At 36.4% G+C, this 27,260-nt stretch overlaps 1 protein-coding gene and 1 non-coding gene across 2 annotated transcripts in view; one reads left to right on the top strand and one right to left on the bottom strand.

Annotated features, from left to right (window-relative positions):
* Positions 1 to 27,260, bottom strand: part of DNAJC1 (DnaJ heat shock protein family (Hsp40) member C1) — a 237,775-nt gene that overhangs the window by 144,339 nt on the left and 66,176 nt on the right. The window contains exon 2 of the mRNA XM_003930662.4: positions 286 to 387. Coding sequence (XP_003930711.3) covers positions 286 to 387 — 102 coding nt within the window. The remainder of the gene's footprint in view (positions 1 to 285; positions 388 to 27,260) is intronic.
* Positions 17,829 to 17,935, top strand: LOC120367712 (U6 spliceosomal RNA). Its single transcript, XR_005582028.1, has one exon. It is a non-coding gene; the product is annotated as a U6 spliceosomal RNA (small nuclear RNA).

The following is a 27,260-nucleotide window of genomic DNA, read 5'->3' as shown; positions in this document are numbered from 1 at the left end:
CTTATCTTAAAATGTGCATTTTAAAAGTAAAAGCTGTAATTTAGAGAAGAAAATTATGACATTTATGACCCTCCAAGAATTTAGAGATGCTAATAATACAAAATGGTAAAAATGTATTTTGTAGAAACTTGAATAAAAACATACATAATACTATACTTTTAAACTACTATATCATTTTCAAATGAAAATATTCCACATATAAGTGAATATTTCTACCAAAAACATATTAATACACTTGTCACACATACACAGAAATATATATATATAATAGCATATTTCACTTACTTGTCTAAACTGAGTTTCTGCATTTTCATCTTTATTCTTGTCTGGATGTAAAGTTAGTGAAAGCTTACGATATGCTTTTCTGATGTCTGCAGATGAAGCATCCTGGAGGTGGTAGGGGGAGGGGAAAATACAAAGCAAACTTTGTCAGAAAAAGAAATTCCCAGAACCTTGTTAAGATCTGAGAAGACAGCCAACCAAGTGCAGGACCCCAGGCAATGTAATTTGAGCAATCAGTCTAACAACCAGGCTATGCAACCAGCCTGACCCACATGACTGAACAATTATTCAATCTAATTTGGCTCTCCTCTTAACTTTCCATTACCATACAGTCATTTAAAGAAGACAGTATTTGGCCAAACTTTTCAAACACTTGCCTTCCTAAAATTAACCAATAAATCTTTTTCAATAATTGAGATCAAAAAGAAACAAATTAAAAATTAATACATCTGCGTGCCTTCAAACAAACTCTTTATTTATTGGCAAATGTTAAAGCCAATTTCTGAATCCCAGGCTAACCATATGGTTTCTTTATTGTTATTTATGTTAAATTTATCATCTTAGCAACAACCTATGGAATCTCACTTTCACATGTCGAAAAGAATGCCTATCTGAAGGGAGTTAAATTTGCATTTATCAAAAATTATTATAATTAGAAAGAGTTAAATGTACCGTACTTATCATTTACTTAGTACATTAAAGGGTGTTTTCAATGTTGTCTAGCTTCCTCAGTCTGGTTTGTAAAAATAAATTTGCCAAATATTTATATATTACTAGCATAGTTTAAATACATTTAAAAGGTAACCATAGTTCAATACTTAGATTAAGTGGATGTTAAAATTATATTTTATGTAATCCTCTACGCACAGGTAAAATCAGACAACATCATTTCTACAAGGCCAGTATAAAATGAATAATAATAACAAAGAATACACTGTCAAGTAGAGTTTAAAAGGAGGGGGAGGGATAACAGGAGGAGGAACGGAACGGGGTAGGGGGCTAGCGGAGGGATAGCATTAGGATAAATACTTAATGTAGATGACAGGGTGACAGATGCAGCCAATCACCATGGCACATGTATACCTATGTAACAAACCTGCATGCTCTACACATGTATGCCAGAACTTAAAGTATAACAGTAAAAGAAACAAAAAAAAAAATCCCTTTTTCTGAGACAGTCTGACTCTGTCGTCCAGGCTGGAGTGCACTGGCACAATCTCAGCTCACTGTAACCTCCACCTCCTAGGTCCAAGCGATTTTCATGCCTCAGCCTCCAGAGTAGCTGGAATTATAGGCATATGTCATCACACCCAGCTAATTTTTGTATTTTCATTAGAGATAGGGTTTCCCCATGTTGGCTAGGCTGGTTTCAAAATCCTGACCTCAAGTGATCCAATCACCTCGGCCTCCTGAAGTGCTTAGGATTATAGGTGTGAGCCAGTGTACCTGGCTAGGGTTTAAAACTTGATCTGTATTAAACTTAAAATATATTCAAATAACATATTCATATTGGGCAAAATGACAGTAAAGTTGCCTATTAAATGTCTCTCGTTTGATAGTAGGCAGTCTAATTAATTCCAAAAACTACTAAGAAATTCAATGATGAAACACCAAACCAAACCAATACAAAAAATCTATATACCTCGGATTAAATATTATCAATAGTTTTTACAGAGTTTGAGAGAGACAAAGTGAGACTATAATTAGTCTGTCAGGCTTCTCTTTGTAAACCATTAGTTTTATTACCAGTTGGGGCTTGTTGCTCCAGACTAGGATGTTACCCTAAGTGTGAGTATTTTTGTGACTTGTGGAAGGCTGCAGAGTTATAAAATTACAAAAGTACTGCAGCTAACAGGGTTGTAATTTTCATTCTTATGTACTTAATTAAATTGATACATTCCCTACATAGACTACAGATAACATGGTAGAAACAAATGATTATTTAATGAAAATTGGTGATGAATCCTTTTGTTCAAAAAAGACAAGTGTCAAATGAATAACCAATCTTTAATTGGGATTTTAATATTAGATTTTATTAAATTGGGACTATATCAAATTATTCCACAGGTAGATTTCATATAAAATAAGAGCTATATATTTTCTTCTATTATAAAATTAATACATGCTCACTATGGAACATTTCTTACTTTAAAATAAAAACAACTAACAGTCACCTAAGGCATTTCCCTGCCTCCAGTCTTGCCATTCTGATCCCTCAATCCTCCATTTTTATGCCACCATATGTATCCCAAATGTAAATGTGGTTGGACCACTCTCCTACTTTAAATCCTTGAGCAGCTACCAGGTGCCTATGTCACTTGCGTTTTCTAATTTTTTTAGCCTTTCCTCCCACCCTCTTGGCTCATCCTCCTGGTCCCCCAGATCAGGAGGGGGAATACATTTCACCAACCTCATGTTGTTTTTTCCCTCAGCTACTGATACAGACAGCTCTCTTCTGTCTAACAAACAATAATACACAAATACTGTCTATCTTCCTCTTGAGAATCTATCCAGTAATTTCACCAATAAACTCTACCTTAAGTAGATACAGGTGAAAAACATGAAGAGTTTCTTATTTACAAAGACATGCTCTAGACAAGTTGTACTTCAAACTAGCTTATGTATTTATTTAATAGTAGGTACTCAATGAATTCAAACCCAGAAAATGTTGCTTCAGAATCAGATCCCTTTATGTTGGCTGTTTAGCTTCAGATTTGGGCTGAGTAACTTCCCAGTGAGATAGAGTTTTGGGAAGGCAGTGAGAACAACTGTTACATTCTTGACCTGATAAACTGTATGCAACATGTCCACATAACTACAATGTGAATATGTTCCATTGGAGTTTTAATAGTAAATAGCCTGGTATGTATTGTCTTCTTTAATACATTTGACATCACACTTTTATTATAGGCCTGAATGTTAGAACACGCATCTCCCATATTCACTGGATTAGACGTTTTATCTCTCTAGCTTGCAGAGAAATTTTTTGATAGCACATGAGTGAATTGGCTATCTTTAATTCTTTTCATATTAGATCTACCATATTCACATGCTAGAATTCTTTTCCTTCTAAATGTGATATGGCTCTTTGGCAAGCTAAACATGAACTATTCTAACAGTCGGGTGACCTCTATAAGGAAGAGACTTATCTTTTGAAAAAAAAAAAAAAAAACAAAAAACAAAAAAACAAAAAACAAAGACAAAAAACAACTCTGAGGCTGGGTATGGTGGCTCATACCTATAATCCCAGCAATTTGGAAGGCTGAGGTAGGCAGATCACTTGAGCCTAAGAGTTTGAGACAAGCCTGGGCAACATGGAAAAACCCCATCTGTGCAAAAAATTTAAAAAACGAGCTGAGTGTGGTGGCATGCACCTGCAATACCAGCTACTTGGGAGGCTGAGGTGGGGGTGTTACTTGAGCCCAGGAAGTTGAGGCTGCACCACTGCACTCCAGCCTGGGCAACACAGTGAAATCCTGTCTCCAAAACAACAACAACAACTCTGAAAATTAATATAAGCTTATCAAAAATGGAAATAATGCAATGGCATGTCAGCAAAAAGAGCATGTTAGGGAAGTCCAAGTTCGCCCCTCCACAAAACTGGCAAAAACTGTCAGAATCAACTTTATGTGATCCCTGAAAACCAGTCAAAATTTACAGCAATTAGGCAAGCACTTAAGAAAAAGATGATTCTCTAAGGGTCTTTTTTTTTTTTTTTTTTTTTTGAGATGGAGTTTCGCTCTTGTTACCCAGGCTGGAGTGTAATGGCGCGATCTCGGCTCACTGCAACCTCCACCTCCTGGGTTCAGGCAATTCTCCTGCCTCAGCCTCCTGAGTAGCTGGGATTACAGGCATGTGCCACCATGCCCAGCTAATTTTTTGTATTTTTAGTAGAGATGGGGTTTCACCATGTTGACCAGGATGGTCTTGATCTCTTGACCTTGTGATCCACCCGCCTCGGCCTCCCAAAGTGCTGGGATTACAGGCGTCAGCCACTGCGCTGGCCAGTCTCTAAGGGTCTTAAAGATGCCAACCATAGTCCTTGGTTAGGTTCCTGGTACCAGAGAAAGCAGAGTTGACCTTGTTCTCAAAGAGCTGTGATTTTGTTTTAACCTCTCTGTTGGCTTAAACTGTATAAAGGGCTTGCTTTTATTTTGCCAAACTCAGAACTCTATCAGGGCAGATAGGCCATTTGTCATAAACACTTAAAGGCTTATTGATTTATTGATTGATTGAAACAGGGTTCTGCCATGTTGCCCAGTCTGGTCTCAAATTCCTGAGCTCAAGCAATCCACCTGCCTTGGCCTCCCAAAGTGCTGGGATTATAGGCATGAGCCACTGTGCCTGGCCCAAAGGCAAATGTATTAGCTAGTGCTGAATGGGATAAGGGGTAGCTACTGAGGCAAATAATGGATATAATAAATTGTTTCTATAAATATAGAAAAAAGTTTGTAAGGATACAAAAGCACTTTTATAGAGCTATATATATGTTTGTGTTTTAAGCTAAGTGTTATGAAAGAGTCAAAAAGTTAAAAAATTTAAAAGTTCATGAAGTAGAAATGTTACATAATAAGCTAAGAGTGATTATCAAGAAGCTTGGGGATATGAGGAAAATCTGGTTGTGACATCTGTCACCCCCCTGATCATCAGGTTTGATTCGACTAATCTGGCTGGCTAGGCTGGTGTCCCCTTCTTCCCTCACTGCTCCATGTGCGTCTCTCCCAAAGCTGCATGCTCGGTCGAAGAGGATGACCATCCCCAAAAGAGGAGGACCAGTCTTTGGTCAAGGGTATACGAGGAGCTGCACTCCCTTGCTAGAACCGCCAAACAAGCTCTCAAAAAGCTTGGGAAGACAGACTGAAGAATGAGATGTTTTAGGGACTAAGGGCTTTGAAAGCTCCTACATATTCCTTGGAAACTAGAAGGCCATATTGATGCCCAAGACAGAGCACACACTCAGAAAAACTTGAGAAGGCCCTATGTTCTCAATTCTGGCTGATCTTTAGGCTCTGCACAACCAGAAACTGAAGCTAAGAAAGATGTAAACTATCCAACTGAATGTTGAAGGCATGACCCCAAGATACACATAGTCTCCTAGCAAACACTGGAAATACATATATATTTGCATTCCTTTATTTATGTGTATATGGTTATATACCACATAATATTTCCATTAACAATGAATAGCATATATGATGGTGGGCCCATAAGAATACAATGGAGCTAAAAAATTTATATCTTCTAGTAATATCTTACCCTTCTTAATGTCATAGTGCAATGTATTACTCACGTGTTTGTGGTGATGTTGATGTAAACAAACCTACTGTGCTGCCAGTTCTATAAAACTATAGTCTATACAATTATGTATTGTACATAATATTTGATGATAATAAATGACCATGTTACTGGGTTATGTATTTACTAAACTACTATGGTTATTTTAGAGTGAACTTTTTAAAAAAATATGAAGCACCTCAGGCAGGTCCTTCAGGAGGTATTCCAGAAGGAGGCATTGTTATAAAAGATGACAGTTCCATGCATGTTACTAACCCTGAAGACCTTCCAATTAAATGACATATGATATTAGCAATCACGACCCTGTGTAGGCCTAAGCTAATGTGTGTCTGTGTCTTAGTTTTTAACAAAAAAGTTTAAAAATTAAAAATTAAATAATTTTAAATATGGAAAAAACTTAAAGATATAAAAATATTTTTATACAGCTGTATATGAGTTTGTGTTTAAAGCTAAGTGTTATTAGAAAAAAGTCAGAAAGTTAAAAAGTTTATAAAGTAGAAATGTTACATAGTAAGCTATGATTAATTAATTACTGAAGAGATCATATAATTTTTAAAATAAATTTAGTGTAGTTTAAGTGTACAGTGTTTATACTATGGTGTACAGTAACATCCTAGGCCTTCACATTCACTTACTACTTACTCATTGACTCACCCAGAGCAACTTCCACTCCTGCAAGATCCATTCATAGTAAATACCCTATATACATACACTTTTTGCCTATTATACTGGGTTTCGTTTTATTGAGACAGAGTTTCACTCTTGTTGCCGAGGCTGGAGGGCAATGGCACAACCGCTGCAACCTCCACCTCCTGGGTTCAAGCGATTCTCCTGCCTCAGCCTCCCAAGTAGCTGGGATTAGAGGCACCTGCCTCCATGCCCGGCCAATTTTTGTATTTTTAGTAAAGACGGGGTTTCACCATGTTGGCCAGGCTGGTCTCGAACTCCTGATCTCAGCTAATCTGCCCACCTTGTCCTTCCAAAGTGCTGGGATTACAGGCATAAGCCACTGTGCCTGGCTTATATATTGTATTTTTACTATGCTTAAATATGTTTAGATACACAAATACTTTTGGGTTACAATTGCCTACAGTGTTCAGTACAGTAACATGCTATACAGGGTTTGTAGCCTAGGAGCAGTAGGCTATACCATATAGCCTTGAATTGTAGTAGGCTATACCATCTAGATTTGTATAAATACACTGAAATATTCACACAAAGACAAAATTGCCAAGTGATGCATTTCTCAGAAGGCATCCTTGTCACTAAGCAATGCATGACCATATGTTTCTGGGTCCAGGTGTTAAGAAAATATCTGCCAAATCATTAGTTGACCAGAGATTCTAAGATAACTGAACAGAAATTCTAGTGGCCATACACAGCACAGAATATAAACTTTACAAAACTGTTTATTCCAGAAAAGTCTCTAAACAAACAACACCAACTACAATAAGCAGCAACAAAAACAGCTAAGAAAGTAGAAAAATATCACTGCCACATTATATATCTGAAATGTCTAATGCTCAATAAAAAATTATGAGGCATGCAAAGAAACAAGAAAGTATGATCCACACACACAGAAAAAAGGAATTAACAGAAACTGTCCCTGAGGAAATCCATATATAGGATTTACTACACAAAGTCTCTAAATCAGTTATTTTAAATATGCTTTAAGAGTATGTACAAAGAACTAAAGGAAAATATGAGAATAATGTCTCACATAATTGAGAATATCAACAAAAATAAACTTTAAAAAGAAACAAAATAGAAATTCTGGACTAGAAAAATGTAATAATTGAAATGAAAATTTTACTAGTTGAGGCTCAACAGCAGGTTTGAGTAGACAGAAGAAAGAATCAATGAACATTTAGACAGATCAATAGAGATTACCTGATCTAGGGAGCAGAAGGGAAAAAAAAAAAAGAAGAAAATGAACATAGCCTAATAGGCCCATGGAACACTATTAAAAGCATCAACAAACATAATGAGTCTTCAAGAGGGAGAAGAAAAAGGGGCAGAAAACATATTTGAAGAAGAAAATGTCTACAACTTCAAAATTTTGATGAGAGACATAAACCTACATACCTAAGAATCTCAACAAACCCCAAGTAGGAGAAAACTGAAGAAAACCTAGAAACGTTATAATCAAACCATTAAAAGAGAGTCCTGAAAGAAGCAAAAGAAGCAACTTACTATGTACAAGGGATCTTCAATAAAGTTAAAAGCTAATTTCTCATCAGAGATTATGAAGGATAGAAGGTAGTAAAGTAACAACAAAATAATTTGTCAACCAAGAAGTCTATATCCAACAAAACTATCCCTCAAAAACAAAATAAACTGTGATATCCCAGTGAAAAAAATTAGAATTCACTGCTAGTAGACATGCTTTATAAGAAATGCTACAAAGAGTCCTTCAAGCTGAAAGAAAAAAAAAAATACTAGACAGTAATTCACATCAGCACAAATAAATAAAAAACACTGGTAAAGACAATGCTGTGGTCTAAATGTTTGCATCCTTCCAAAACTCATGTGTTGAAATCTAATCCCCCATGTGATGATATTAAGAGATGAGGCCTTTGCGAAGTGATTAGGTCAAGTGGGATTAGTGCTATTGTAGAAGATGTCCCATAGAGCTGTCCTTTTTTTGCCCTTCTGCCCTGGGAGGACACACAGAAGGTACCATCTATGAGGAATGAGCCCTCACCAGACAGTGAATATGCTAGTATATTGGTCTTGGACTTCCCAGTCCCTAGAACTGTGAGCAACAAATTTCTGTTGTTTATAAATTACCCAGCATAAAGTATTTTGTTATAGCATCATAGAGTAAAACTGGCAACTACACAGATAAATACAAGAGTCATTATTAACATATTTTGGTCAGTAACTTCAATTTTACTCTAAATGATTTAAAAGACAATTACATAAAGCAGTAATTATACATCTCTGTTATGGTTAAATAAATAATATAAATCTATGTCTATGGCATATATTATATACATAAAAATGTAATCTGTGACAATAAACAACATAAGGAAGAGAGAACAGTGTTTGTTAGAGGAGCAACATTTTTAATTCTTTTTAAAATTAATATATAATTTTTCTTTCTTGCATCTCACATTCTGGCAAAACGTTTTACATGACTGAAACTAAACTGATATTAATACACACTGGACTGCTAATAAATTAAGATGTTAATTATAGTTCCCTTGGCAAAAATTAAGAATATAAAGATCTACAGTAAAAGAAATGAAAAGTGAATCAAATAGTGTGCTAGAAAAAAAAAACTGAATAAAAAAAGGTAGTAATGGATGAACTGGAGAACAAAGAAGACATACAATATAGAGAAAACAAATAGCAAAATAGCAGAAGTAAGTCATTCCTCATCTGTATTTTCTTTAAAATTAAATGGGTTAAACTCCCCAATTAAAATGAAGATATTGACAGAACGAATTCAAAACAAACATGATCCATCTACAGTAAGTCCTCACTTAAGGTCATTGATAGGTTCTTAGAAACTGCAACTTTAAGAAAAATGACATATAACGAAAACAGTTTTTTTCACGGCATAATGAAACAACATTGAAGGAAATGATGTTATTTAAAGACCTACTACAAGTTGCAGTTTCTAAGACTCTTACTATTGATGGCAAGAGAGGATTTTTTTTGTACATGGTGCCTATAAGAGACTCACTTTAGAACCAAGATACAGAAAGGTCAAAGGTGAATGGATGAAAAAAAGATAATTCCTTGCAAACAGTAACTAAAAAAGAGCTGGGCGGCTATACCAATATTAGACAAAATCAATTTTAACACAAAAATGGTTACAAAAGACAAAGGACATTATTTAATGACAAAAAAGTTCAATCTATCAAGAAGACATAACAATAAAAATGACATAAACATGCACCTAACAGAGCCCCAAAATGTATGAAGATTTAACAGAACTGAAAGGAGAAACAGACAATTCTATAGTAATGGAAACTTCAACACTGCTTTTAATAATGACTAGAACAATCAGAAAGAACAGTAAGAAAACAAAAGACTTGAACAACAGTATAAACCAACTAGACACATCTAACAGAAAGCTATAGAACATTCCACCTAAATACATTTTTCTCAAGTGCATATGGAATACCAGTCAAGATATACCATATTTTAGGCTATAAAATAGGTCTCAATAAATTTTAAAAGACTGAAATCATACCATGTTATCTTCTCCAATCATAATGAAATGAAATCAGAAATCAATGACAAAAGGAAATTTGAAAAATTCACGAGAATACAAAAATTAAATAATACACTTTTAAACAATAAGTAATCAAAAAGGAAATTAGAAAATACTGTGATAAGAATGAAAGTGCCATTACGTTGTCTCTCCCTAACATAACTGTGAATGTGTTAGACGACTATCCTCAGTAGCAGGAGAGAAACCTATGGTCTTTTTAAAAGAATAAAACTGAAAAGCTCTTTCTTCCATTATGTTTAGAACGTTTGAGACTAAAATAGGAAAGGCCATAAAATATCAGGATTTTATCACTTGTTAGATACTTCTTTTTGGATTCATTCCTTCGGGAAGATTTTAGTTCATTAATATTAATAATTATAACTATTTTTCTAATGTAAGACAACTGAGGATTAAGCAAAAACAAAATTAAATCATGATATTTAGTATTTAAAGTTAAAAACAAATCACTAGAGAAGGATATGAATGAAAATGAAAACAACGTGCTGAAATGTAGGATGCAGCAAAAACAGTGCTCAGAAGAAAATCTACAGTTATCAACACACTAAAATAAAGAAAGAAAGAAAAGAAAAAAAAATTTCAACCTAACTTTCTACCTCCCATGGTCCCTATCCTAAGTTCTGCTATGTAATAGCACTGAAAAATCTGCCTTAGGTGACTTAAGGGAAATTTTTTATTTTATTTTATATCAGGGATTGGCAAACTATTTCTGTAAAGGAATAGACAATAAATATTTTAGGCTTTGTGGGTCAGTCTCTGTTATAACTATTAAATTCTGCCACTGCAGTGAGAAAGCAGCCACAGATAAACATAAACAAATAGGTATCATGGTGTTCCAATAAAACTTTATTATAAAATCAGGTAGTGGCTGCTTTTGGCCCAAGGACTGTAAGTTTGCTGACCTTGATTTTAATCAATGGATTGACAATAATCTAAAACTCATTATATTTATACAGTGTCTCCACAAATGTGACACCCACATTTTTAGATGTGCCAGGTAGTAGAAAAATATTTGGCTAGTTTTCCAGAACAAAAAACAAAAGACCTTGTCCGGAATCTGACCAAGTAAACTCTTCTTAATGAAACTTCCTACTCCCTTGAAAAAGACTCAGGAGTATTAAATTGAAGGGAAGATCATTTATTTGGCTATCAGATTCACTGGAGGGAAGACAACATTCATTCAAACTATATTTAGGAACGTCAAACTCTAATTGACATCTGAGGCCCTTAATTTGTATAGTGTTACTAATCAACACCAACTGCCTCAAAGTTAATACAGTCAATGCACTGCATGACATTTTGGTTAATAATGGACTGCATATATGATAATGGTTCCCATAAAATTATAATGGAGCTGACCTATATATAGGAGTACCATTTTAAATTTTTATTTTTACTGTACCATTTCTATGTTTAGATACATAAATACCATTGTGTTACAACTGCCTACAGTATTTAGTAACATGTTTAGTAACGAGTCTGTAGCCTAGAAACAATAGTCTATACCATGTTGCCTAGGTGTACAGTAGGCTATATCATCTAGGTTTATAAAAGTGCACTCTATGATTCTGGAACAACTACAAAATTGCCCAACGATGCATTTCTCAGAATACATCCCCATCGTTAAGCAATGCTTGTCCGACAATCACAGGTAAATTTAGCAGTCAACACAGCTTCCTCACCCCACCCGAAACCTCTCAAAAAAAAGCTCAACCAAAAAAACAAAACAAACATAGGTGTCTGTACACGAGCACATTGACCCCTAGAAGAATTGAATAGTAGAGATATTTAAAGGAAGTAGTCTCTGGTGAGTGGATCAGGATGGATAAGGCAGGAAACTTGAATTCATCACAGTATCTTTAGGATTACAGGATTTTATACCAGATGCATATAAAACTTTAAATTGAAAAAAGAAAATGTTTTAGAAATAAGTTGCAAAGTAAAAACTAATTTTCCATGACGAATACAAATAATAAACACAATAATACAGTTTACTTCATGATAAATTTTAAATCTGGGCTTCTATGGCCGATATGCTACAAAAGAAGTAGGCATAGGCTTTGGGTTTCTCCATAATAGATCACCGTTAAAGTCAACTGCCTTTGGAGGAATGTATTCAAATTTATGTACGATTATAGCTTTGACTTTTTTTAGCTTTAAACTATATATAGTAACCAGTGATAGGTTAATCTATATCAAATTCTGGTTGTTAATAGAGAACATTTATTATTCTTTGAGAGTCAAGGTCAATAAGAATGATTTCTTGACAAATCAGAAAATAATTTTGACCACAGTAGAAGAATGTATTCTGCTCCTTTATTTTAGGAATATAGTCTGTCCCCTATTTTAAACTAGTACCTAAATGAATTTAGACTAACACCACATTTATCTGAGTTGGAGACACCTCTGTCCTCTACATAAGATTAAAAAGGTAAACATTCTCCAAAACATAAACAAAAGACTGTAGCTTCAAGAGACAGCTGCTTCTGATATCTAATTACCGGGGGAACTGATTTGGCAGGAACATCAGACCAACTATTCACAAAACAAAAATCATCATTTCTATAACCTGGTAACTAGATCTTAGACTAAATCTTGCCACTGATTTACCTTGAAAAGAAAGTCCCTTTAACAAATCATTGGCAGTGGGAGAAGGAGAGGGAGGAGGAACAGTTTTATAATAAAGAGATTTAAGAGATAGAACAACCAAATGTAATGTATGGAACTTGTTTGGTCCCTGATTCAAATTAAACCAGAGTAAAAAGGCAATTTTGAGACAACTAGGAACATTGGAATAAAGACTACTACTAGATGCTATTAAGGAATTATTCATTATATTGGATGGGATAATAGTATCCTGGGTATTTAATATCTCTTTATCTAAAGAGATGTGCAATGAAGTATTTAGGAATAAAATGTCATAATGTCTGATACTCATTTTAAAATACTTCAGATAAAAGGATTATATAGGAAAATGATAATTATTAAATAAGTGATTAAATATAGGAATTTATTAAAATATTCTCTCTACTACTGTTCATGTTTTAAGTTTTCATAATTAAAAAAGCATAAACAGTGAGCAATAAATATGAAAGTATTATGATTGTTAATTTGTAATATATGTGTCTATAAGTGTCCTTAAAACAGAAGAAATATGCCGTAAGAGACAATCTAAAAGTGCCCAGAATTTTTAAAAAGAAAAGAAGAGGAAGGAGATCAAGAAGGATAAGTGGCAAAGCAAAAGCTGTTATTTTATTTTGATTTATTAGTAGAAAAATACAGGTTTTATTATCATCTTTAAGTATGAGAAGGTAACCACTATGTAACAGAAAAGTGTATAAACATTGTCAAATTGCTTTTGGAAATTACAAAAAGAAATTTTACTAAGCCAACAAAAGAAAAATTAAAAAGCATAATAAAATAAAAGAAAAAAAGTAAAAAAACAAAAAAAGTATAACAAATACTACAGATAAGAGACGAAAAACAAAATCAAGCATTCATTTATCATTAACTATACAAACATACTGAGCTCCCATATAAAAATACAACTGATCAACAAAGTAACTTTGAAACAAAACCAAAAAGATAGAAAACAGAGATGAAGAAAAACAGAACCAAACAAAAGAAAAGCAATAGTGTAGATATTAATATTGGAAAAGGGGAATTCAGGGTCAAAGGCAAGTAACAGGACAAAGAGTCGTAATATGTAATGATAAAAGGTCTAATCCAGGCGTCCCCAAACTTTTTACACAGGGGGCCAGTTCACCATCCCTCAGACCGTTGGAGGGCCGCCACATACTGTGCTCCTCTCACTGATCACCAATGAAAGAGGTGCCCCTTCCTGAAGTGCCGTGGGGGGCTGGATAAATGGCCTCAGGGGGCTGCATGCGGCCCGCGGGCCATAGTTTGGGAACGCCTGGTCTAATCCATTGAAAAGTTAAAACAGTCATAAACCTTTATGTTCTAAGCACTCCAAATTCATTCACATAACAGCAAAACTCCTAAATATAAGAACTTGATAAAATTAATCACAGTAGAACACTTTAATATACCTCTTCCAGAATTTGACATAGTAAGTAAACCAGAAATAAGCAAAGTTATAGAGAATCTGAATAATAATTTTTAAACAACTTTGAGGTGTTTATGTTTACATAGATATAAGCATACAAACATAAATATTACCAGCAGATCATAATAAACCTATATTCATGGTTCATTAAAAAATGAGTAATAAGTTTTGTCACAAAGGAAGACTTAATTCTAAAGCTTAGAGACTGTATGTACTATATTTAAAAATAATAAAATAACCATCAGAGATCAAAGTGATTTTTAAAAACCTCAGCAACTTACAAGTTTAAAAAATATTTTTTTCAAGACAGAATAAAATTTAAATTACACATATCCTAGAAATTAATGAAGGAAAGTATTTTACATCAAAATCTATGAGAAGTGAAATTCTATATAGAGAAAATGTATGTGGCATTAAAAGTTATTATTAATAAGACAAACTAAAAATGAATGAACCAAGTGCTCAGGCCAAGACAGTAGAAAAAAAACAATTAAAATACACCATAACAAAGTAAGAAAAAGAAATGGGTAAATATAAATGAAGAAATTAATAAAACAGAAAAGGAAAAAAAGCTAGTTCTTTTGAAAGGCAAGAAAAATAGGTAATTCCCCAGCAAACATAATTAAAATAAATAGATCAGACAGAGAGTGCCTCGATAGTCATTTAAACCTCAGTTTTCTTAACTGGAAAATGGTCATATATTTGCTGTGACTTCCTTCCTTTCCTCTGCTTCTGCCTACTGCACCTTCCAATAGCAATGCCAAATGAGCTCATCTGAAAGCTCAGCTGGTTCTAAATGTGACACAGGGAACATTACAATCCATCATTCACCTAATACTGTTGTGCAGTTATTCCCTTTCAGGCACAGACTGATCCCTAATTCCAGTGATCCAGTTGCCTTTATATGGCTTTTTTCTGCTGTGGTTCATGCCAGACAATCTTGTTCTTGGCAGTCACCTTTCCAAAGACAGTAGCTCTACCCTTGAAAGTCAACCCAGAGCATAGTACCCCTTCCCACAGCAGGATCTCTTAAATGCTTCAGTGACCACTATTGCTAAACTGCCTAGTCCAATTTCTCAATGTTATCTTTCTATCCTGCATATAGTCAGGAAAGTAAGAAAGATGACTCCGGTCAACTGCAAATGTTGGTTTCAAATCCATGCCACACCAGCAAAAAACTGGATAGGTACCCATATCTGCAAAGGGTAAAGCAAAAGCAGCAGAAGCATGGCCTCTATCTCATTTCTACCTTCTAAAACATACACAGGTACATCTCATTGGCCAAATCTACCTCATATCCAGAATACCTGCTGCGAGTGGATCTGGGGAACATAGTTATTAGCTTTCAACACTATGCAAAACATGAAAGCACACTGGCATGGAAAAATAAATGTTGAAACCAATCCATTGTTTTTAACACATAGAAGTTTTTTTTTTTTTTTTTTTTTTTTTGTATTATCCCCCAATTTTAATAAGCAAATTTTTACGGCATCTAAAAAGACTGATAAATTTGCAAAATAAAAGTGCAAACCTTCAGGATGGGACTCCTGGGACCTTTAACTTTTAGATCATGTAGCTGAGGCATAAATTTGTTGTCTACTATGTTTGGTATTTTGTCTTACTGCTTCTCTATGAAGAACTCTTTTTAAATGTGGTTTGTTATTGTAGCACTTTTTACACTGAAACTATACTTGAACAGTTCCAACTGTACATACTGTAAGAAGCTTGTCCTCTGACTAGGTTTCTTATTTCTATGTGGAATTTCATATCTTGCAGCATCCTGTAAATAAACATTAAAGTCCACCCTTAAAAAAAAGTGCAAACCAGTAAGTGTAATAGAATGATACTGGATGCTTTTCTTTATATCTCTGAAATTAACTCACCTTTTAAGAATGTATCCTTATCTCCATATAAATAGATATGTTATATTCCATTCTATATTTACTTTCTCTTCAAACACTGTCAGGGAAAATTTCTAAATTTTTCATAGTACGGTTTGGAGCTCCCCAAATTTCCTCCTTCTTTAGTCTTTCTTTTCCAGATAAATAGCACCATTCTCTACTCAACAGCCTCAACCAAAAATCTAATACTAAACCTCAATTTTTTTTCTTTTTTTGCTTCAGACTCCTGATAGAATTCACCAGCAATCTAAGTGCTTCCATGATTCTAGCCCAAATCACCTATTATTGCCCATCTATGGGACTCTGCTCAAAGTATACCCTGTTTCAAATATCATGGCTCCTATGGTAGATAAAATGGATATTTAATCTGCCTTACAGTACTGCACTGTACAAAATAACTTTGTACAATGATGAAAATGTTCTGGATCTGCACTGATATAGTTGCCACTAGATACATGTGGCTACTGAGCACTTAAGACGTAAGTACCATGACTAAACAATGAGTTTTAAATTTTATTTAATTCGAATTCATTTAAATTCAAATAGTCACATGTGGTCAGTGGCTATTACACTAGAAAACACATTTCTAGAGTGCTTTCCCATAATGTAGAGGCTAAAAAGCTAAAAACTAAAAGTTATTTAGGTTCTGTGAATCAGATACATTTTGATATAGTAGGCAGAAATGGGGAAAAAGACCACTTCTGATGGCAAATGAGGTCACTGGCTTTTCTGTGACAGTGTTTGCTGAGGTCCTAGTATTGAACTACTAGCATTATGGGTTGTTTGGTACTCCTTTGAGTGAGGTTGGGTATGGTTCTGGAGCTGGCAGCAGCTGCAGTGGATGACTGATCCTGGTAGTTTCCTTGTCCCAGTGACTTCCTAATTGTAGCAATTAGTATGGGGCACAGGTGACAGAGACTGGATAAGTCAAGGATAATGGCAGGGGAGAGATAATTAAAATACTGTGGAAGAGTGGCTGTGAATTTCTCTTGGATAATCTGCAAAAGAGACAGAATCAAGAGTCTGTAAAAAAAAAAAATGTTATTAGTCAGCTGGGCATGGTAGCTCATGCCTGTAATTCCAGCACTTTGGGAGGCCAAGATGGGTGGATCACCTGAGGTCGTGAGTTTGAGACCAGCCTGACCAACATGGTGAAACCCTATCTCTAGTAAAAATACAAATGAACCAGGCATTGTGGTGCATGCCTGTAATCTCAGCTACTTGGGAGGCTGAGGCAAGAGAATCGCTTGAACCCAGGAGGCGGAGGTTGTGGTGAGCTGAGATCGTGCCATTGCACACCAGCCTGGGCAACAAGAGTGAAACTCTGCCTCAAAAAAAAAAAAAAAAAAGTTTATTAATCAAATCATGTTGTGTACCTTAATGTATACTGTTTTTGTCAATTATACCTCAATAAAGCTGGAAAATGAAGAGAAAAAATATTATGAGAACTTTTGATGAATTAGATTGGGGTAAGGTTGTAAATGATAGATAACTTGTGGGTATCAGACTTGCATCAGCAAGGACACTGATATCACTTGCAAAAATAAGAAAACACTGGAAGAACATCAGTAGATCAGAGAAGACCATGAGCTTGCCAAGTAGGAGGTGTTTTTGAAATAGTCAAGTGGAACTGCCAGTTAAGCATCTGGATACATAGTTCTGAAACTCAAAGCAGTAGTTTGTATTACACATATATAAATGTAGATGCTATTGGTATATGAAGAAAAGTCAAATCATAGGCATAAAGGAGATTGCTTAAAGAAAGAGAGAAGAGTGGTAATATATGAAGGGTTAAATGAGCTTTGAAGAATGTCAGCACTGTCAGTACTGATGATGTTAGGTAAAATGAACTAAAAGTTATCAACTAGACCAGCTATTGTGAAAATCTTTGGTAACCTTGGGAACAGCTGTTTTGCTAGAGTAATAGGTACAGATAGATACCTAAGCCAAGTGACATAAAATGAAGAGAAATCTGGCTGTTGAACAGAAAAAGATACGTGGCTGAGAAAGACTTTATTTTATTTATAGAGAAACATTTCTGCTCGCTTCGGCAGCACATATACTAAAATTGGAACGATACAGAGAGGATTAGCATGGCCCCTGTGCAAGGATGACGTGCAAATTCGTGAAGCGTTTTTTTAATTTAATAATAATAATAATAAAGAAACATATCTACTTAAATACTGATGAGAAAGATGTAGTTGAGAGAGGGCTTTAAATAGAGGTGATAGATAACGCAAGTGACTGCATGTTTCCAGAATAGGTAGGGGTAAAGAATAGAATCCAAAATATGGGAAAAAAGCTGGCATTCAAAGAGGGGTCATCACTAGCAGGAAGAAGGAGAGGATACACGTAGGTCTAAGTCTGCTGGTTGGTTTTAAAATAAAAGTAACTGAATATAAATGTTATAGATACTGACCACATATACATGTCATGGCCAGTAAAAGTTGAGAAGGGAATTCTTTTAATTAACAGGCATTAGTGTGCAAGTTGATGGTAAGTGAGATCTTTTATATCCTTCATCACAGGTGTCTGAAAGTTCACAGTAAGAGAAAAATGGACATGTAGATATAATGAAGATAGGACTGGTAAGATAGTCTATATAATTTTGCCCAGCTGTTCTTTAAAAGAAGATCTACAATGCTTAATTCTACATTCAACTTAACCCTTTCTTTCCAAATTAGCGTTTCTCCTATTTCCAACTTTATACAAAATAACTGGTAATTTAGTAATTTGAGAAGTGATAAATGCAAAATCAAAAATCATATTAATCACTGAATAAATTAATTCAAATTCCTTGCTTTTGTTTGTATATACCACTATTACATAGAAATACTTTATAATCTATATATTTTATATCCAAATGGCCATTAAATACATAAAAAAGTACTCAATTTCCTTAATTATAAGGAAAAAGCAAATTAAAGTCAAAGTGAGATACCACTACATACCTATCAGAATGGCAAAATAAAGAGATAACATATCTTTATTTATTTTTTTTTTTTCCTTTTTTTTTTTTAATTGCATTTTAGGTTTTGGGGTACATGTGATGAACATGCAAGATTGTTGCATAGGTACACACATGGCAGTGTGCTTTGCTGCCTTCCGTCCCCTCACCTGTATCTGTCATTTCTCCCCATGCTATCTCTTCCCGATAACATATCTTTATAAATACTGTATGTTTATAGAAAAGATAATTAGTCCCAAATGATAAAACTGTAGAGCAACTGCAGCACCAACACACTCTGCCTCTGCAGGAGGGAGGATAAACTACTATAACCATTTGAAAACAGTTTGGCAGTACCTACTAAAGCTGAACATACACAAACCCAGCAATGATGGAGCAATTTCATTTCTAGGTATATAAACAACAGAAATGCATATATAAGCTCATTAAAAGGTAGGTACAAGAGGTCCCCGGGCAAGATGGCTGAATAGAAACAGCTCTGGTGCGCAGCTCCCAGAGGGATAGACACAGTAGGCAGGAGATTTCCCCATTTCCAACTGAGGTACCTGGTTCATCTCACTGGGACTGGTTGGACAGTGGATGCAGCCCAAAGAGGGTGAGCCAAAGCAGGGTGGGGCGTTGTCTCACCCAGAAAGCACAAGGGACTGGGGAACTCCCACTCCTAGCCAAGGGAGCCATTAGGGACTGTTCTCTGCAATCTGGCACAGATACTGTGCTTTTCCCATGGTCTTCACCACCCACAGACCAGGAGATTCCCTCTGGTATCTACACAACCACCAGGGACCTGGGTTTCCAGCACAAAACTGGGCAGCTGTTTGGGCAGAAACTGAGCTAGCCGCAGTTTTTTTTTTTTTTCATACTCCAATGATGCCAGGAATGCCAGCGAGACAGAACCATTCACTCACATGGAAAAGGGGGCTGAAGCCAGGGAGCCAAGTGGTCTGGCTCAACGGGTCCTACCCCCATGGAAACCAACAAGCTAAGATCCACTGGCTTGAAATTCTCACAGCCAGCACAGCAGTCCGAGCTTGACTTGAGACGTTTGAGCTCAGTGGCGAAAGGGGTGTCCACCATTGCTGAGGCTGCAGTAGGAAGTTTCAACTCTGCAAGGTAAGCAAAGCTGCCAGGAAGTTTGAAATGGGCAGACCCCAACACAGCTCAGCAGCTCCAGGCACTCTGTCTTGTTAGATGTCCTTGGTGGGCATGGCATCTCTGAAAAAAGGCAGCACACTGTCAGGGACTTAAAAATAATGCCCCCACCTTCCTGGGACAGACCACCTGAGAAAAGGGGCAGTAGTGGGTACAGCTTGAGCAGATCTAAACTTTCCTACCTAGCAGCTCTGAAGAGAGCAGTGGATTTCCCAACACAGTGTTCAAGCTCTGATAAGGCACAGACTGCCTCCTCAAGTGGCTCCCTGACCCCTATGTATGCTGATTAGGAGACACCTCCCAGTAGGGGCTTACAGACAACTCATACCAGAGAGCTCTGGCTGGCATCTCGTGGGTACCCCTCTGGGATGAAGCTACCAGAGGAAGGAACAGCAAACTCCAGCAGACCTGCAGCAGAGCAGCCTGGCCATTAGAAGGAAAACTAACAAACAGAAAGAAATAGTTTTAACATCAACAAAAAGGATGTCCACTCAGGGACCCCATCCAAAGGTCACTGACCTCAAAGACCAAAGGTAGATAAATCCATGAAAAAGGGAAGAAACCAGTGCAAAAAGACTGAAAATTTCTCTTTTAAGGGATCACAATACCTTGCCAGCAAGGAAACAAAACTGGATGGAGAATGAGTTTGATGAACTGACAGAAGCAGGCTTCAGAAGATGAGTAATAACAAACTTCTCTGAGCTAAAGGAGTATGCTCTAACCCAATGCAAGAAAGCTAAGAACTTTGAAAAAAGGGTTAGATGAAATGTTAACTAGAATTCCCAGTTTAGAGAAGAACATAAACGACCCGATGGAGCTGAAAAACACAGCACAAGAACTTTGTAAAGCATATACAAATTTCAATAGCTGAAGTGATCAAGTGGAAGAAAGGATATCAGAGAGTGAAGATCAACTCAAAGAAATAAAGTGAAAACACAAAATTAGAGAAAAAATAATGAAAAGAAATGAAGAAAGCCTCCAAGAAATAGGAGATTACATGAAAAGACCAAATCTACGTTTGATCAGTGTATCTGAAAGTGAAGGGGAGAATGAAACCAAGTTGGAAAACACTCTTCAGGATATTATCCAGAACTTCCCCAACCTAGCAAGGCAGGCCAACATTCAAATTCAGGAAATACAGAGAACACCACAAAGATAACTCCTTGAGAAGAACAACCCCAAGACATATAATCATCAGATTCACCAAGGTGGAAATGAAGGAACAAATACTAAGGGTAGCCAGAGAGAAAGGTCTGGTTACCTACAAAGGAAAGCCCATCACACCAATAGTAGATCTCTCTGAAGAAACCCTACAAGCCAGAAGAGAGTGGGGACGAATATTTGACACTCTTAAGGAAAAGAATTTTCAACCCAGAATTTCATATCTAGCCAAACTAAGCTTCATAAGCAAAGGAGAAATAAAATCCTTTACAGATAAGCAAAAGCTAAGAGATTTTGTCACCACCAGGCCTGCTCTATAAGCGGTCCTGAAGGAAGCACTAAACATGGAAAGGAACAACCGGTACAGCCACTTCAAAAACATACCACATTGTAAAGTACATCAACACAAGGAAGAAACTGCATCAACTAATGGGCAAAATAACCAGCTAGCATCATAATGACAGGATGAAATTCACACATGACAATATTCACCTTAAATGTAAACAGGCTAAATGCTCCAATTATAAGTCACAGAATGGCAAACTGGATAATGAGTCAAGACCCATCAGTGTGCTGTATTGAGGAGACTGACCTCACATGCAAAGACACACACAGGCTCAAAATAAAGGGATGGAGGAATATTTACCAAGCAAATGGAAGCAAAGAAATCAGGGGTTGCAATCCTAGTGTCTGATAAAATAGGCTTTAAACCATCAAAGATCAAAAGAGACAAAGAAAGGCATTACATAAAGGTAAAGGGATCAATGCAACAAGAAGAGCTAACTATCCTAAATATATATGTACCCAATGCAGGAGTACCCAGATTCATAAGGCAAGTCCTTAGAGACCTACAAAGAGACTTAGACTCCCACACAATAATAGTGGGAGACTTTAGCACCCCACTATGAATATTAGACAGATCAACAAAGCAGAAAATTAACAAGGATATCCAGGACTTAAATCAGCTCTGGACCAAGAGGATCTAATAGACATTTACAGAACTCTCCACCCCAAATCAACAGAATATACATTCTTCTGAGCACCACATCACACCTATTCTAAAATTAACTACATAATTGGAAGTAAAATACTCCTCAGCAAATCAAAAGAATGAAAATCTTAATAGTCTCTCAGACCACAGTCAATCCAATTAGAACTCAGGATTAAGAAGCTCACTGAAAACCACACAACTACATGGACTTGAACAACCTGCTCCTCAATGACTACTGGATAAATAATGAAATGAAGGCAGAAATAAAGATGTTCTTTGAAACCAATGAGAACAAAGACACAACATACCAGAATCTCTGGGACACATTTAAAGCAGTGTGTAGAGGGAAATTTATAGCACTAAAAATGCCCAACAGAGAAAGCAAGAAAGATCTAAAATCAACATCCTAATGTCACAATTAAAAGAACTAGAGAAGGCTGGGCACAGTGGCTCATGCCTGTAATCCCAGTGCTTTGGGAGGCCGAGGCAGGCAGATTGCCTGAGCTCAGGAGTTCAAGACAGGCTGGGCAACACAGTGAAACCCCATCTCTACCAAAATACAAAAAATAAGCCAGGTGTGGCAGTGTGTGCCTTTAGTCCCAGCTACTCGGGAGGCTAAGGCAGGAGAATTGCAAGAACCAGGGAGGTGGAGACTGCGATGAGCCAAAAAGCGCGCCACTGCACTCCAGCCTGGGTGACAGAGTGAGACTCTGCCTCAAAAAAAAAAAAAAAAAGAGGAACTAGAGAAGCAAGAACAAACAAATTCAAAAGCCAGCAGAAGACAAGAAAAAACTAAGATCAGAGCAGAATTGAAGGAGATAGAGACACAAAAAAACATTAAAAAAAAAAAAAAGCAATAAATGCAGGAACTGGTTTTTGGAAAGATCAACAAAATAGATAGACTACTAGCCAGACTAATAAAGAAGAAAAGACAGAAGAATCAAACACATGCAATAATGATAAAAGCAGTATCATCACCGATCCCATAGAAATACAAACTACCATCAGAATACTATAAACACCTCTATGCAAATAGAAGATAAAATCTAGAAGAAATGGATAAATTCCTGGACACTTACACCCTCCCAAGACTAAACCAGGAAGAAGCTGAATCCCCAAATAGATCAATAGCAAGGTCTGAAATTGAGGCAGCAATTAATAGCCTACCAATCAAAAAAATGTCCAGGACCAGATGATTTCACAGCTGAATTCTACCAGAGCTACAAAGAGGAGCTGGTCCCATTCCTTCTGAAAGTATTCCAAACAACAGAAAAAGAGGGAATCCTCCCTAACTCATTTTATGAAACCAACATCATCCTGATACCAAAACCTGGCAGAGATACAACTAAAAAAGAAAATCTCAGGCCAACATCTCTGATGAACGTCAATGTGAAAATCTTCAATAAAATATTGGCAAACCAAATCTAACAGCACATCAAGAAGCTTATTCATCACGATCAAGCTGGCTTCATTCCTGGGATGCAAGGCTGGTTCAACACACACAAATCAATGAACGTAATCTATCACATAAACAGAATGAAAGACAAAAACCACATGATTGTATCAATAGGCAGAGAAGGCCTTTGACAATATTCAACAACTCCTTCATGCTAAAAACTCAATAAACTAGGTATTGATAGAACGTATCTCAAAATAATAAGAGCTATTTATGACAAACTCACAGCCAATATCATACTGAATGGGCAAAAGCTGGAAGCATTCCCTTTGTAAACTGGTACAAGACAAGAATGCCCTCTCTCACCACTTCTGTTCAACATAGTATTGAAAGTTCTGGCCAGGGCAATCAGGCAAGAGAAAGAAATAAAAGGTATTCAAATAGGTAAAGAGGAAGTCAAATTGTCTCTATATGCAGATGACATGATTGTATATTTAGAAGATTTCATTATCTCAGCCCAAAATCTCAAGCTAATAAGCCACTTCAGCAAAGTCTCAGGATACAAAATCAATGAGCAAAAATCATAAGCATTCCTACAGCATTCCTATACACCAATAACAGACAAACAGCCAAACCATGAGTGAACTCCCATTCACAATTGCTACAAAGAGAATTAAATACCTAGGAATACAACTTACAAAGGATATGAAGGACCTCTTCAAGGAGAACTACAAACCACTGCTCAAGGAAATAAGAGAGGACACAGATGGAAAAACATTCCATGCTCATGGCTAGGAAGAATCAGTATCATGAAAATGGCCATACTGTCCAAAGTAATCTATAGATTCAATGCTACGCCCATCAAGCTACCACTGACTTTCTTAACAGAATTAGAAAAAACCACCTTAAATTTCATATGGAACCAAAAAAGAGCCCACATAGCCAAGACAATTCTAAGCCAAAAAAAAAAAAAAAAAAAAAAAAAAAAGAAGCTTGAGGCATCATGCTACCTGACTTCAAACTATACTACAAGGCTATAGTAATCAAAACAGCATGGTACCGGCATCAAAACAGATATCTAGACCAATGGAACAGAACGGAGGCATCAGAAATAACACCACACATCTACAATCATATGATCTTTGACAAATCTGACAAAAACAAGCAATGGGGAAAGGATTCCCTATTCAATAAATGGTGTTGAGAAAACTGGCTAGCCATATGCAGAAAGCTGACACTGGATCCCTTTCTTACATCTTATACAAAAATTAACTCAAGATGAATTAAAGATTTAAACGTAAGACCTAAAACCATCAAAACCCTAAAAAAAACCTAGGCAATACCAGTGAGGACACAGGCATGGGCAAAGACTTCATGACTAAAATACCAAAAGCAATGGCAACAAAAGCCAAAATAGATAAATGGGATCTAATTAAACTAAAGAGCTTCTTCACAGCAAAAGAAACTATCATTAGAGTGAACAGGCAACCTTGCAGTCTACCCATCTGACAAAAGGCTAATAATCCAGAATCTACAAAGAACTGAAACAAATTTACAGGATAAAAAGAAACAACCCCATCAAAAAGTGGGCAAACAGACACTTCTCAAAAGGAGACTTATGCAGCCACCAAACATATGAAAACTCATTATCACCGGTCGTTAGAAAAATGCAAATCAAAACTACATTGAGATACCATCTCATGCCAATTAGAATGGCGATTATTAAAAAGTCAGGAGACAACAAATGCTGGAGAGGATGTGGAGAAATAGAAACACTTTTACACTGTTGGTGGGAGTGTAAATCAGTTCAACCATTGTGGAAGACAGTGTGGTGATTCCTCAAGGATCTAGAACTAGAAATCCCATTTGACCCAGCAATCCCATTACTGGGTATATACCCAAACAATTAAAAATCATTTTATTATAAAGACACATGGACGTATATGTTTACTGCAGCACTGTTCGCAATAGCAAAGACTTGGAACCAACCCAAATGCCCCTCAATGACAGACTGGATAAAGAAAATGTGGCACATATACACCATGGAATACTATGCAGCCATAAAAAAGGATGAGTTCATGTCCTTCACAGGGACATGGACGAGGCTGGAAACCATCATTCTCAGCAAACTAACACAAGAAGAGAAAAACAAACGTCTCATGTTCTCACTCATAAATGGGAGTTGAACAATGAGAACACATGGACATAGGGAGGGGAACATCACACACCAGGGTCTGTTGAGGGATGGGGAGCTAGGAGAGGAATAGCATTAGGAGAAATATCTAAAGTAGATGGAGAAGTGAAAGATGCAGCCAACCACAATGGCCTATGTAGACCTATGTAACAAACCTGCATTTTCTACACATGTTCCCCAGAACTTAAAGTACAATTAAAAAAAAAAAAGATATGTACATGAATGTTCACAGAAACATCGCTCATAAAAGCCCCAAATTAGAAATAACCTAAATAGGCATCAAAAGTAGTATCTATTAATAAAATGAGATAACACTATAGTTTGAATGTGTCCCCCTGAAAGCATGTGTTGGAAACAATCCCCAATACAACAGTGCTGGAAGGAGGAACCTAATGGGAGGTGTTTAGGTCATGAGGGCTCCACCTTCATGAACGGATTAATGGCATAAAAGGGCTTGAGTGTGCCAGTTCCATTGCTTGCTCCCTCTCGTGCCAGAACATGATGCAGCATGAAGGCCCTCACCAGATGCTACCACCTTGATATTGGACTTTCCAGCTCTAGAACTATGAGAAAGAAGTTTTTTTTTTTACAAATTAGCCAGTCTATGGTATTCAGTTATAGTAAAACAAAATTTTATGTGCATGATGTGATGTGCAAAATGTCATGTGCATGATATTGAGCAACAGAAGCCAATTTAAGTAATTTAAAAAATCTGTATCAGAATACACATAGCTGACCCTTGAACACCAAGAGGTTCAATCTGCAAGGGTCTACTTTATATTCAGATTTTTTTCAACAAAAGTTACACAAGTATGCCTGCCTCTCCTGACTCCCATTCCACTTCTTCCACCTCTTCTGCTTCTGCCATCCTTGAGACAGCAAGACTAATGCCTCCTCTCTCTGCTCCTCTCAGCCTCTCAGCCTACTCAATGAGAAGATGCAAAGATGAAGACCTTTATGATGATCCACTTCCACTTAATGAACAGTAAATGTATTTTCTCTTATGATTTTCTTAATAATATTTTCTTCTTTAAGAATAAAGTATATGATACATATAACATCCAAAATATGTGTTAATTGACTGTATATGTTGGTGGTAGGCTACTTGTAGTTAGGTTTTGGTGGAGCCAAAAGCTATTCGTGGATTTTCCATTGTGCTGGGGGACTGGCACTCCAAACCCCTCCGTTTTTCAAGAGTCGGCTATAGGCTGGGTGCAATGGCTCACACCTGTAATCTCAGCACTTTGGGTGGCTGAGGTGGGTGGATCACCAGATCAGGAGTTCAAGACCAGACTGGCAACATAGTTGAAACACCATCTCTACTAAAAATACAAAAAAATTAGCTAGGCATGGTGGCGGGCACCTGTGATCCTAGCTACTCAGGAGGCTGAGGTAAGAGAATCACTTGAAGCCAGGAGGTGGAGGTCACAGTGAGCCGAGATCATGGCACTGCATTCCATTCCAGCCCAGGAGACAGTGTGAGACTGTCTCAGGAAAAAAAAAAAAAAAAAAAAAAAAAATCAGCTATAATTGGATACTGCGTATCTTTTCTATACATTGTAGCAGCTCCAAAAGCCAAAAATTGTACAACAATTTTGTTTCCTCAGAGGA

The sequence above is a fragment of the Saimiri boliviensis genome, chromosome 8 (genome assembly GCF_048565385.1).
Source record: "Saimiri boliviensis isolate mSaiBol1 chromosome 8, mSaiBol1.pri, whole genome shotgun sequence".
Taxonomy (NCBI): domain Eukaryota; kingdom Metazoa; phylum Chordata; class Mammalia; order Primates; family Cebidae; genus Saimiri; species Saimiri boliviensis.
This window is presented reverse-complemented; position numbering and strand designations above follow the sequence as displayed.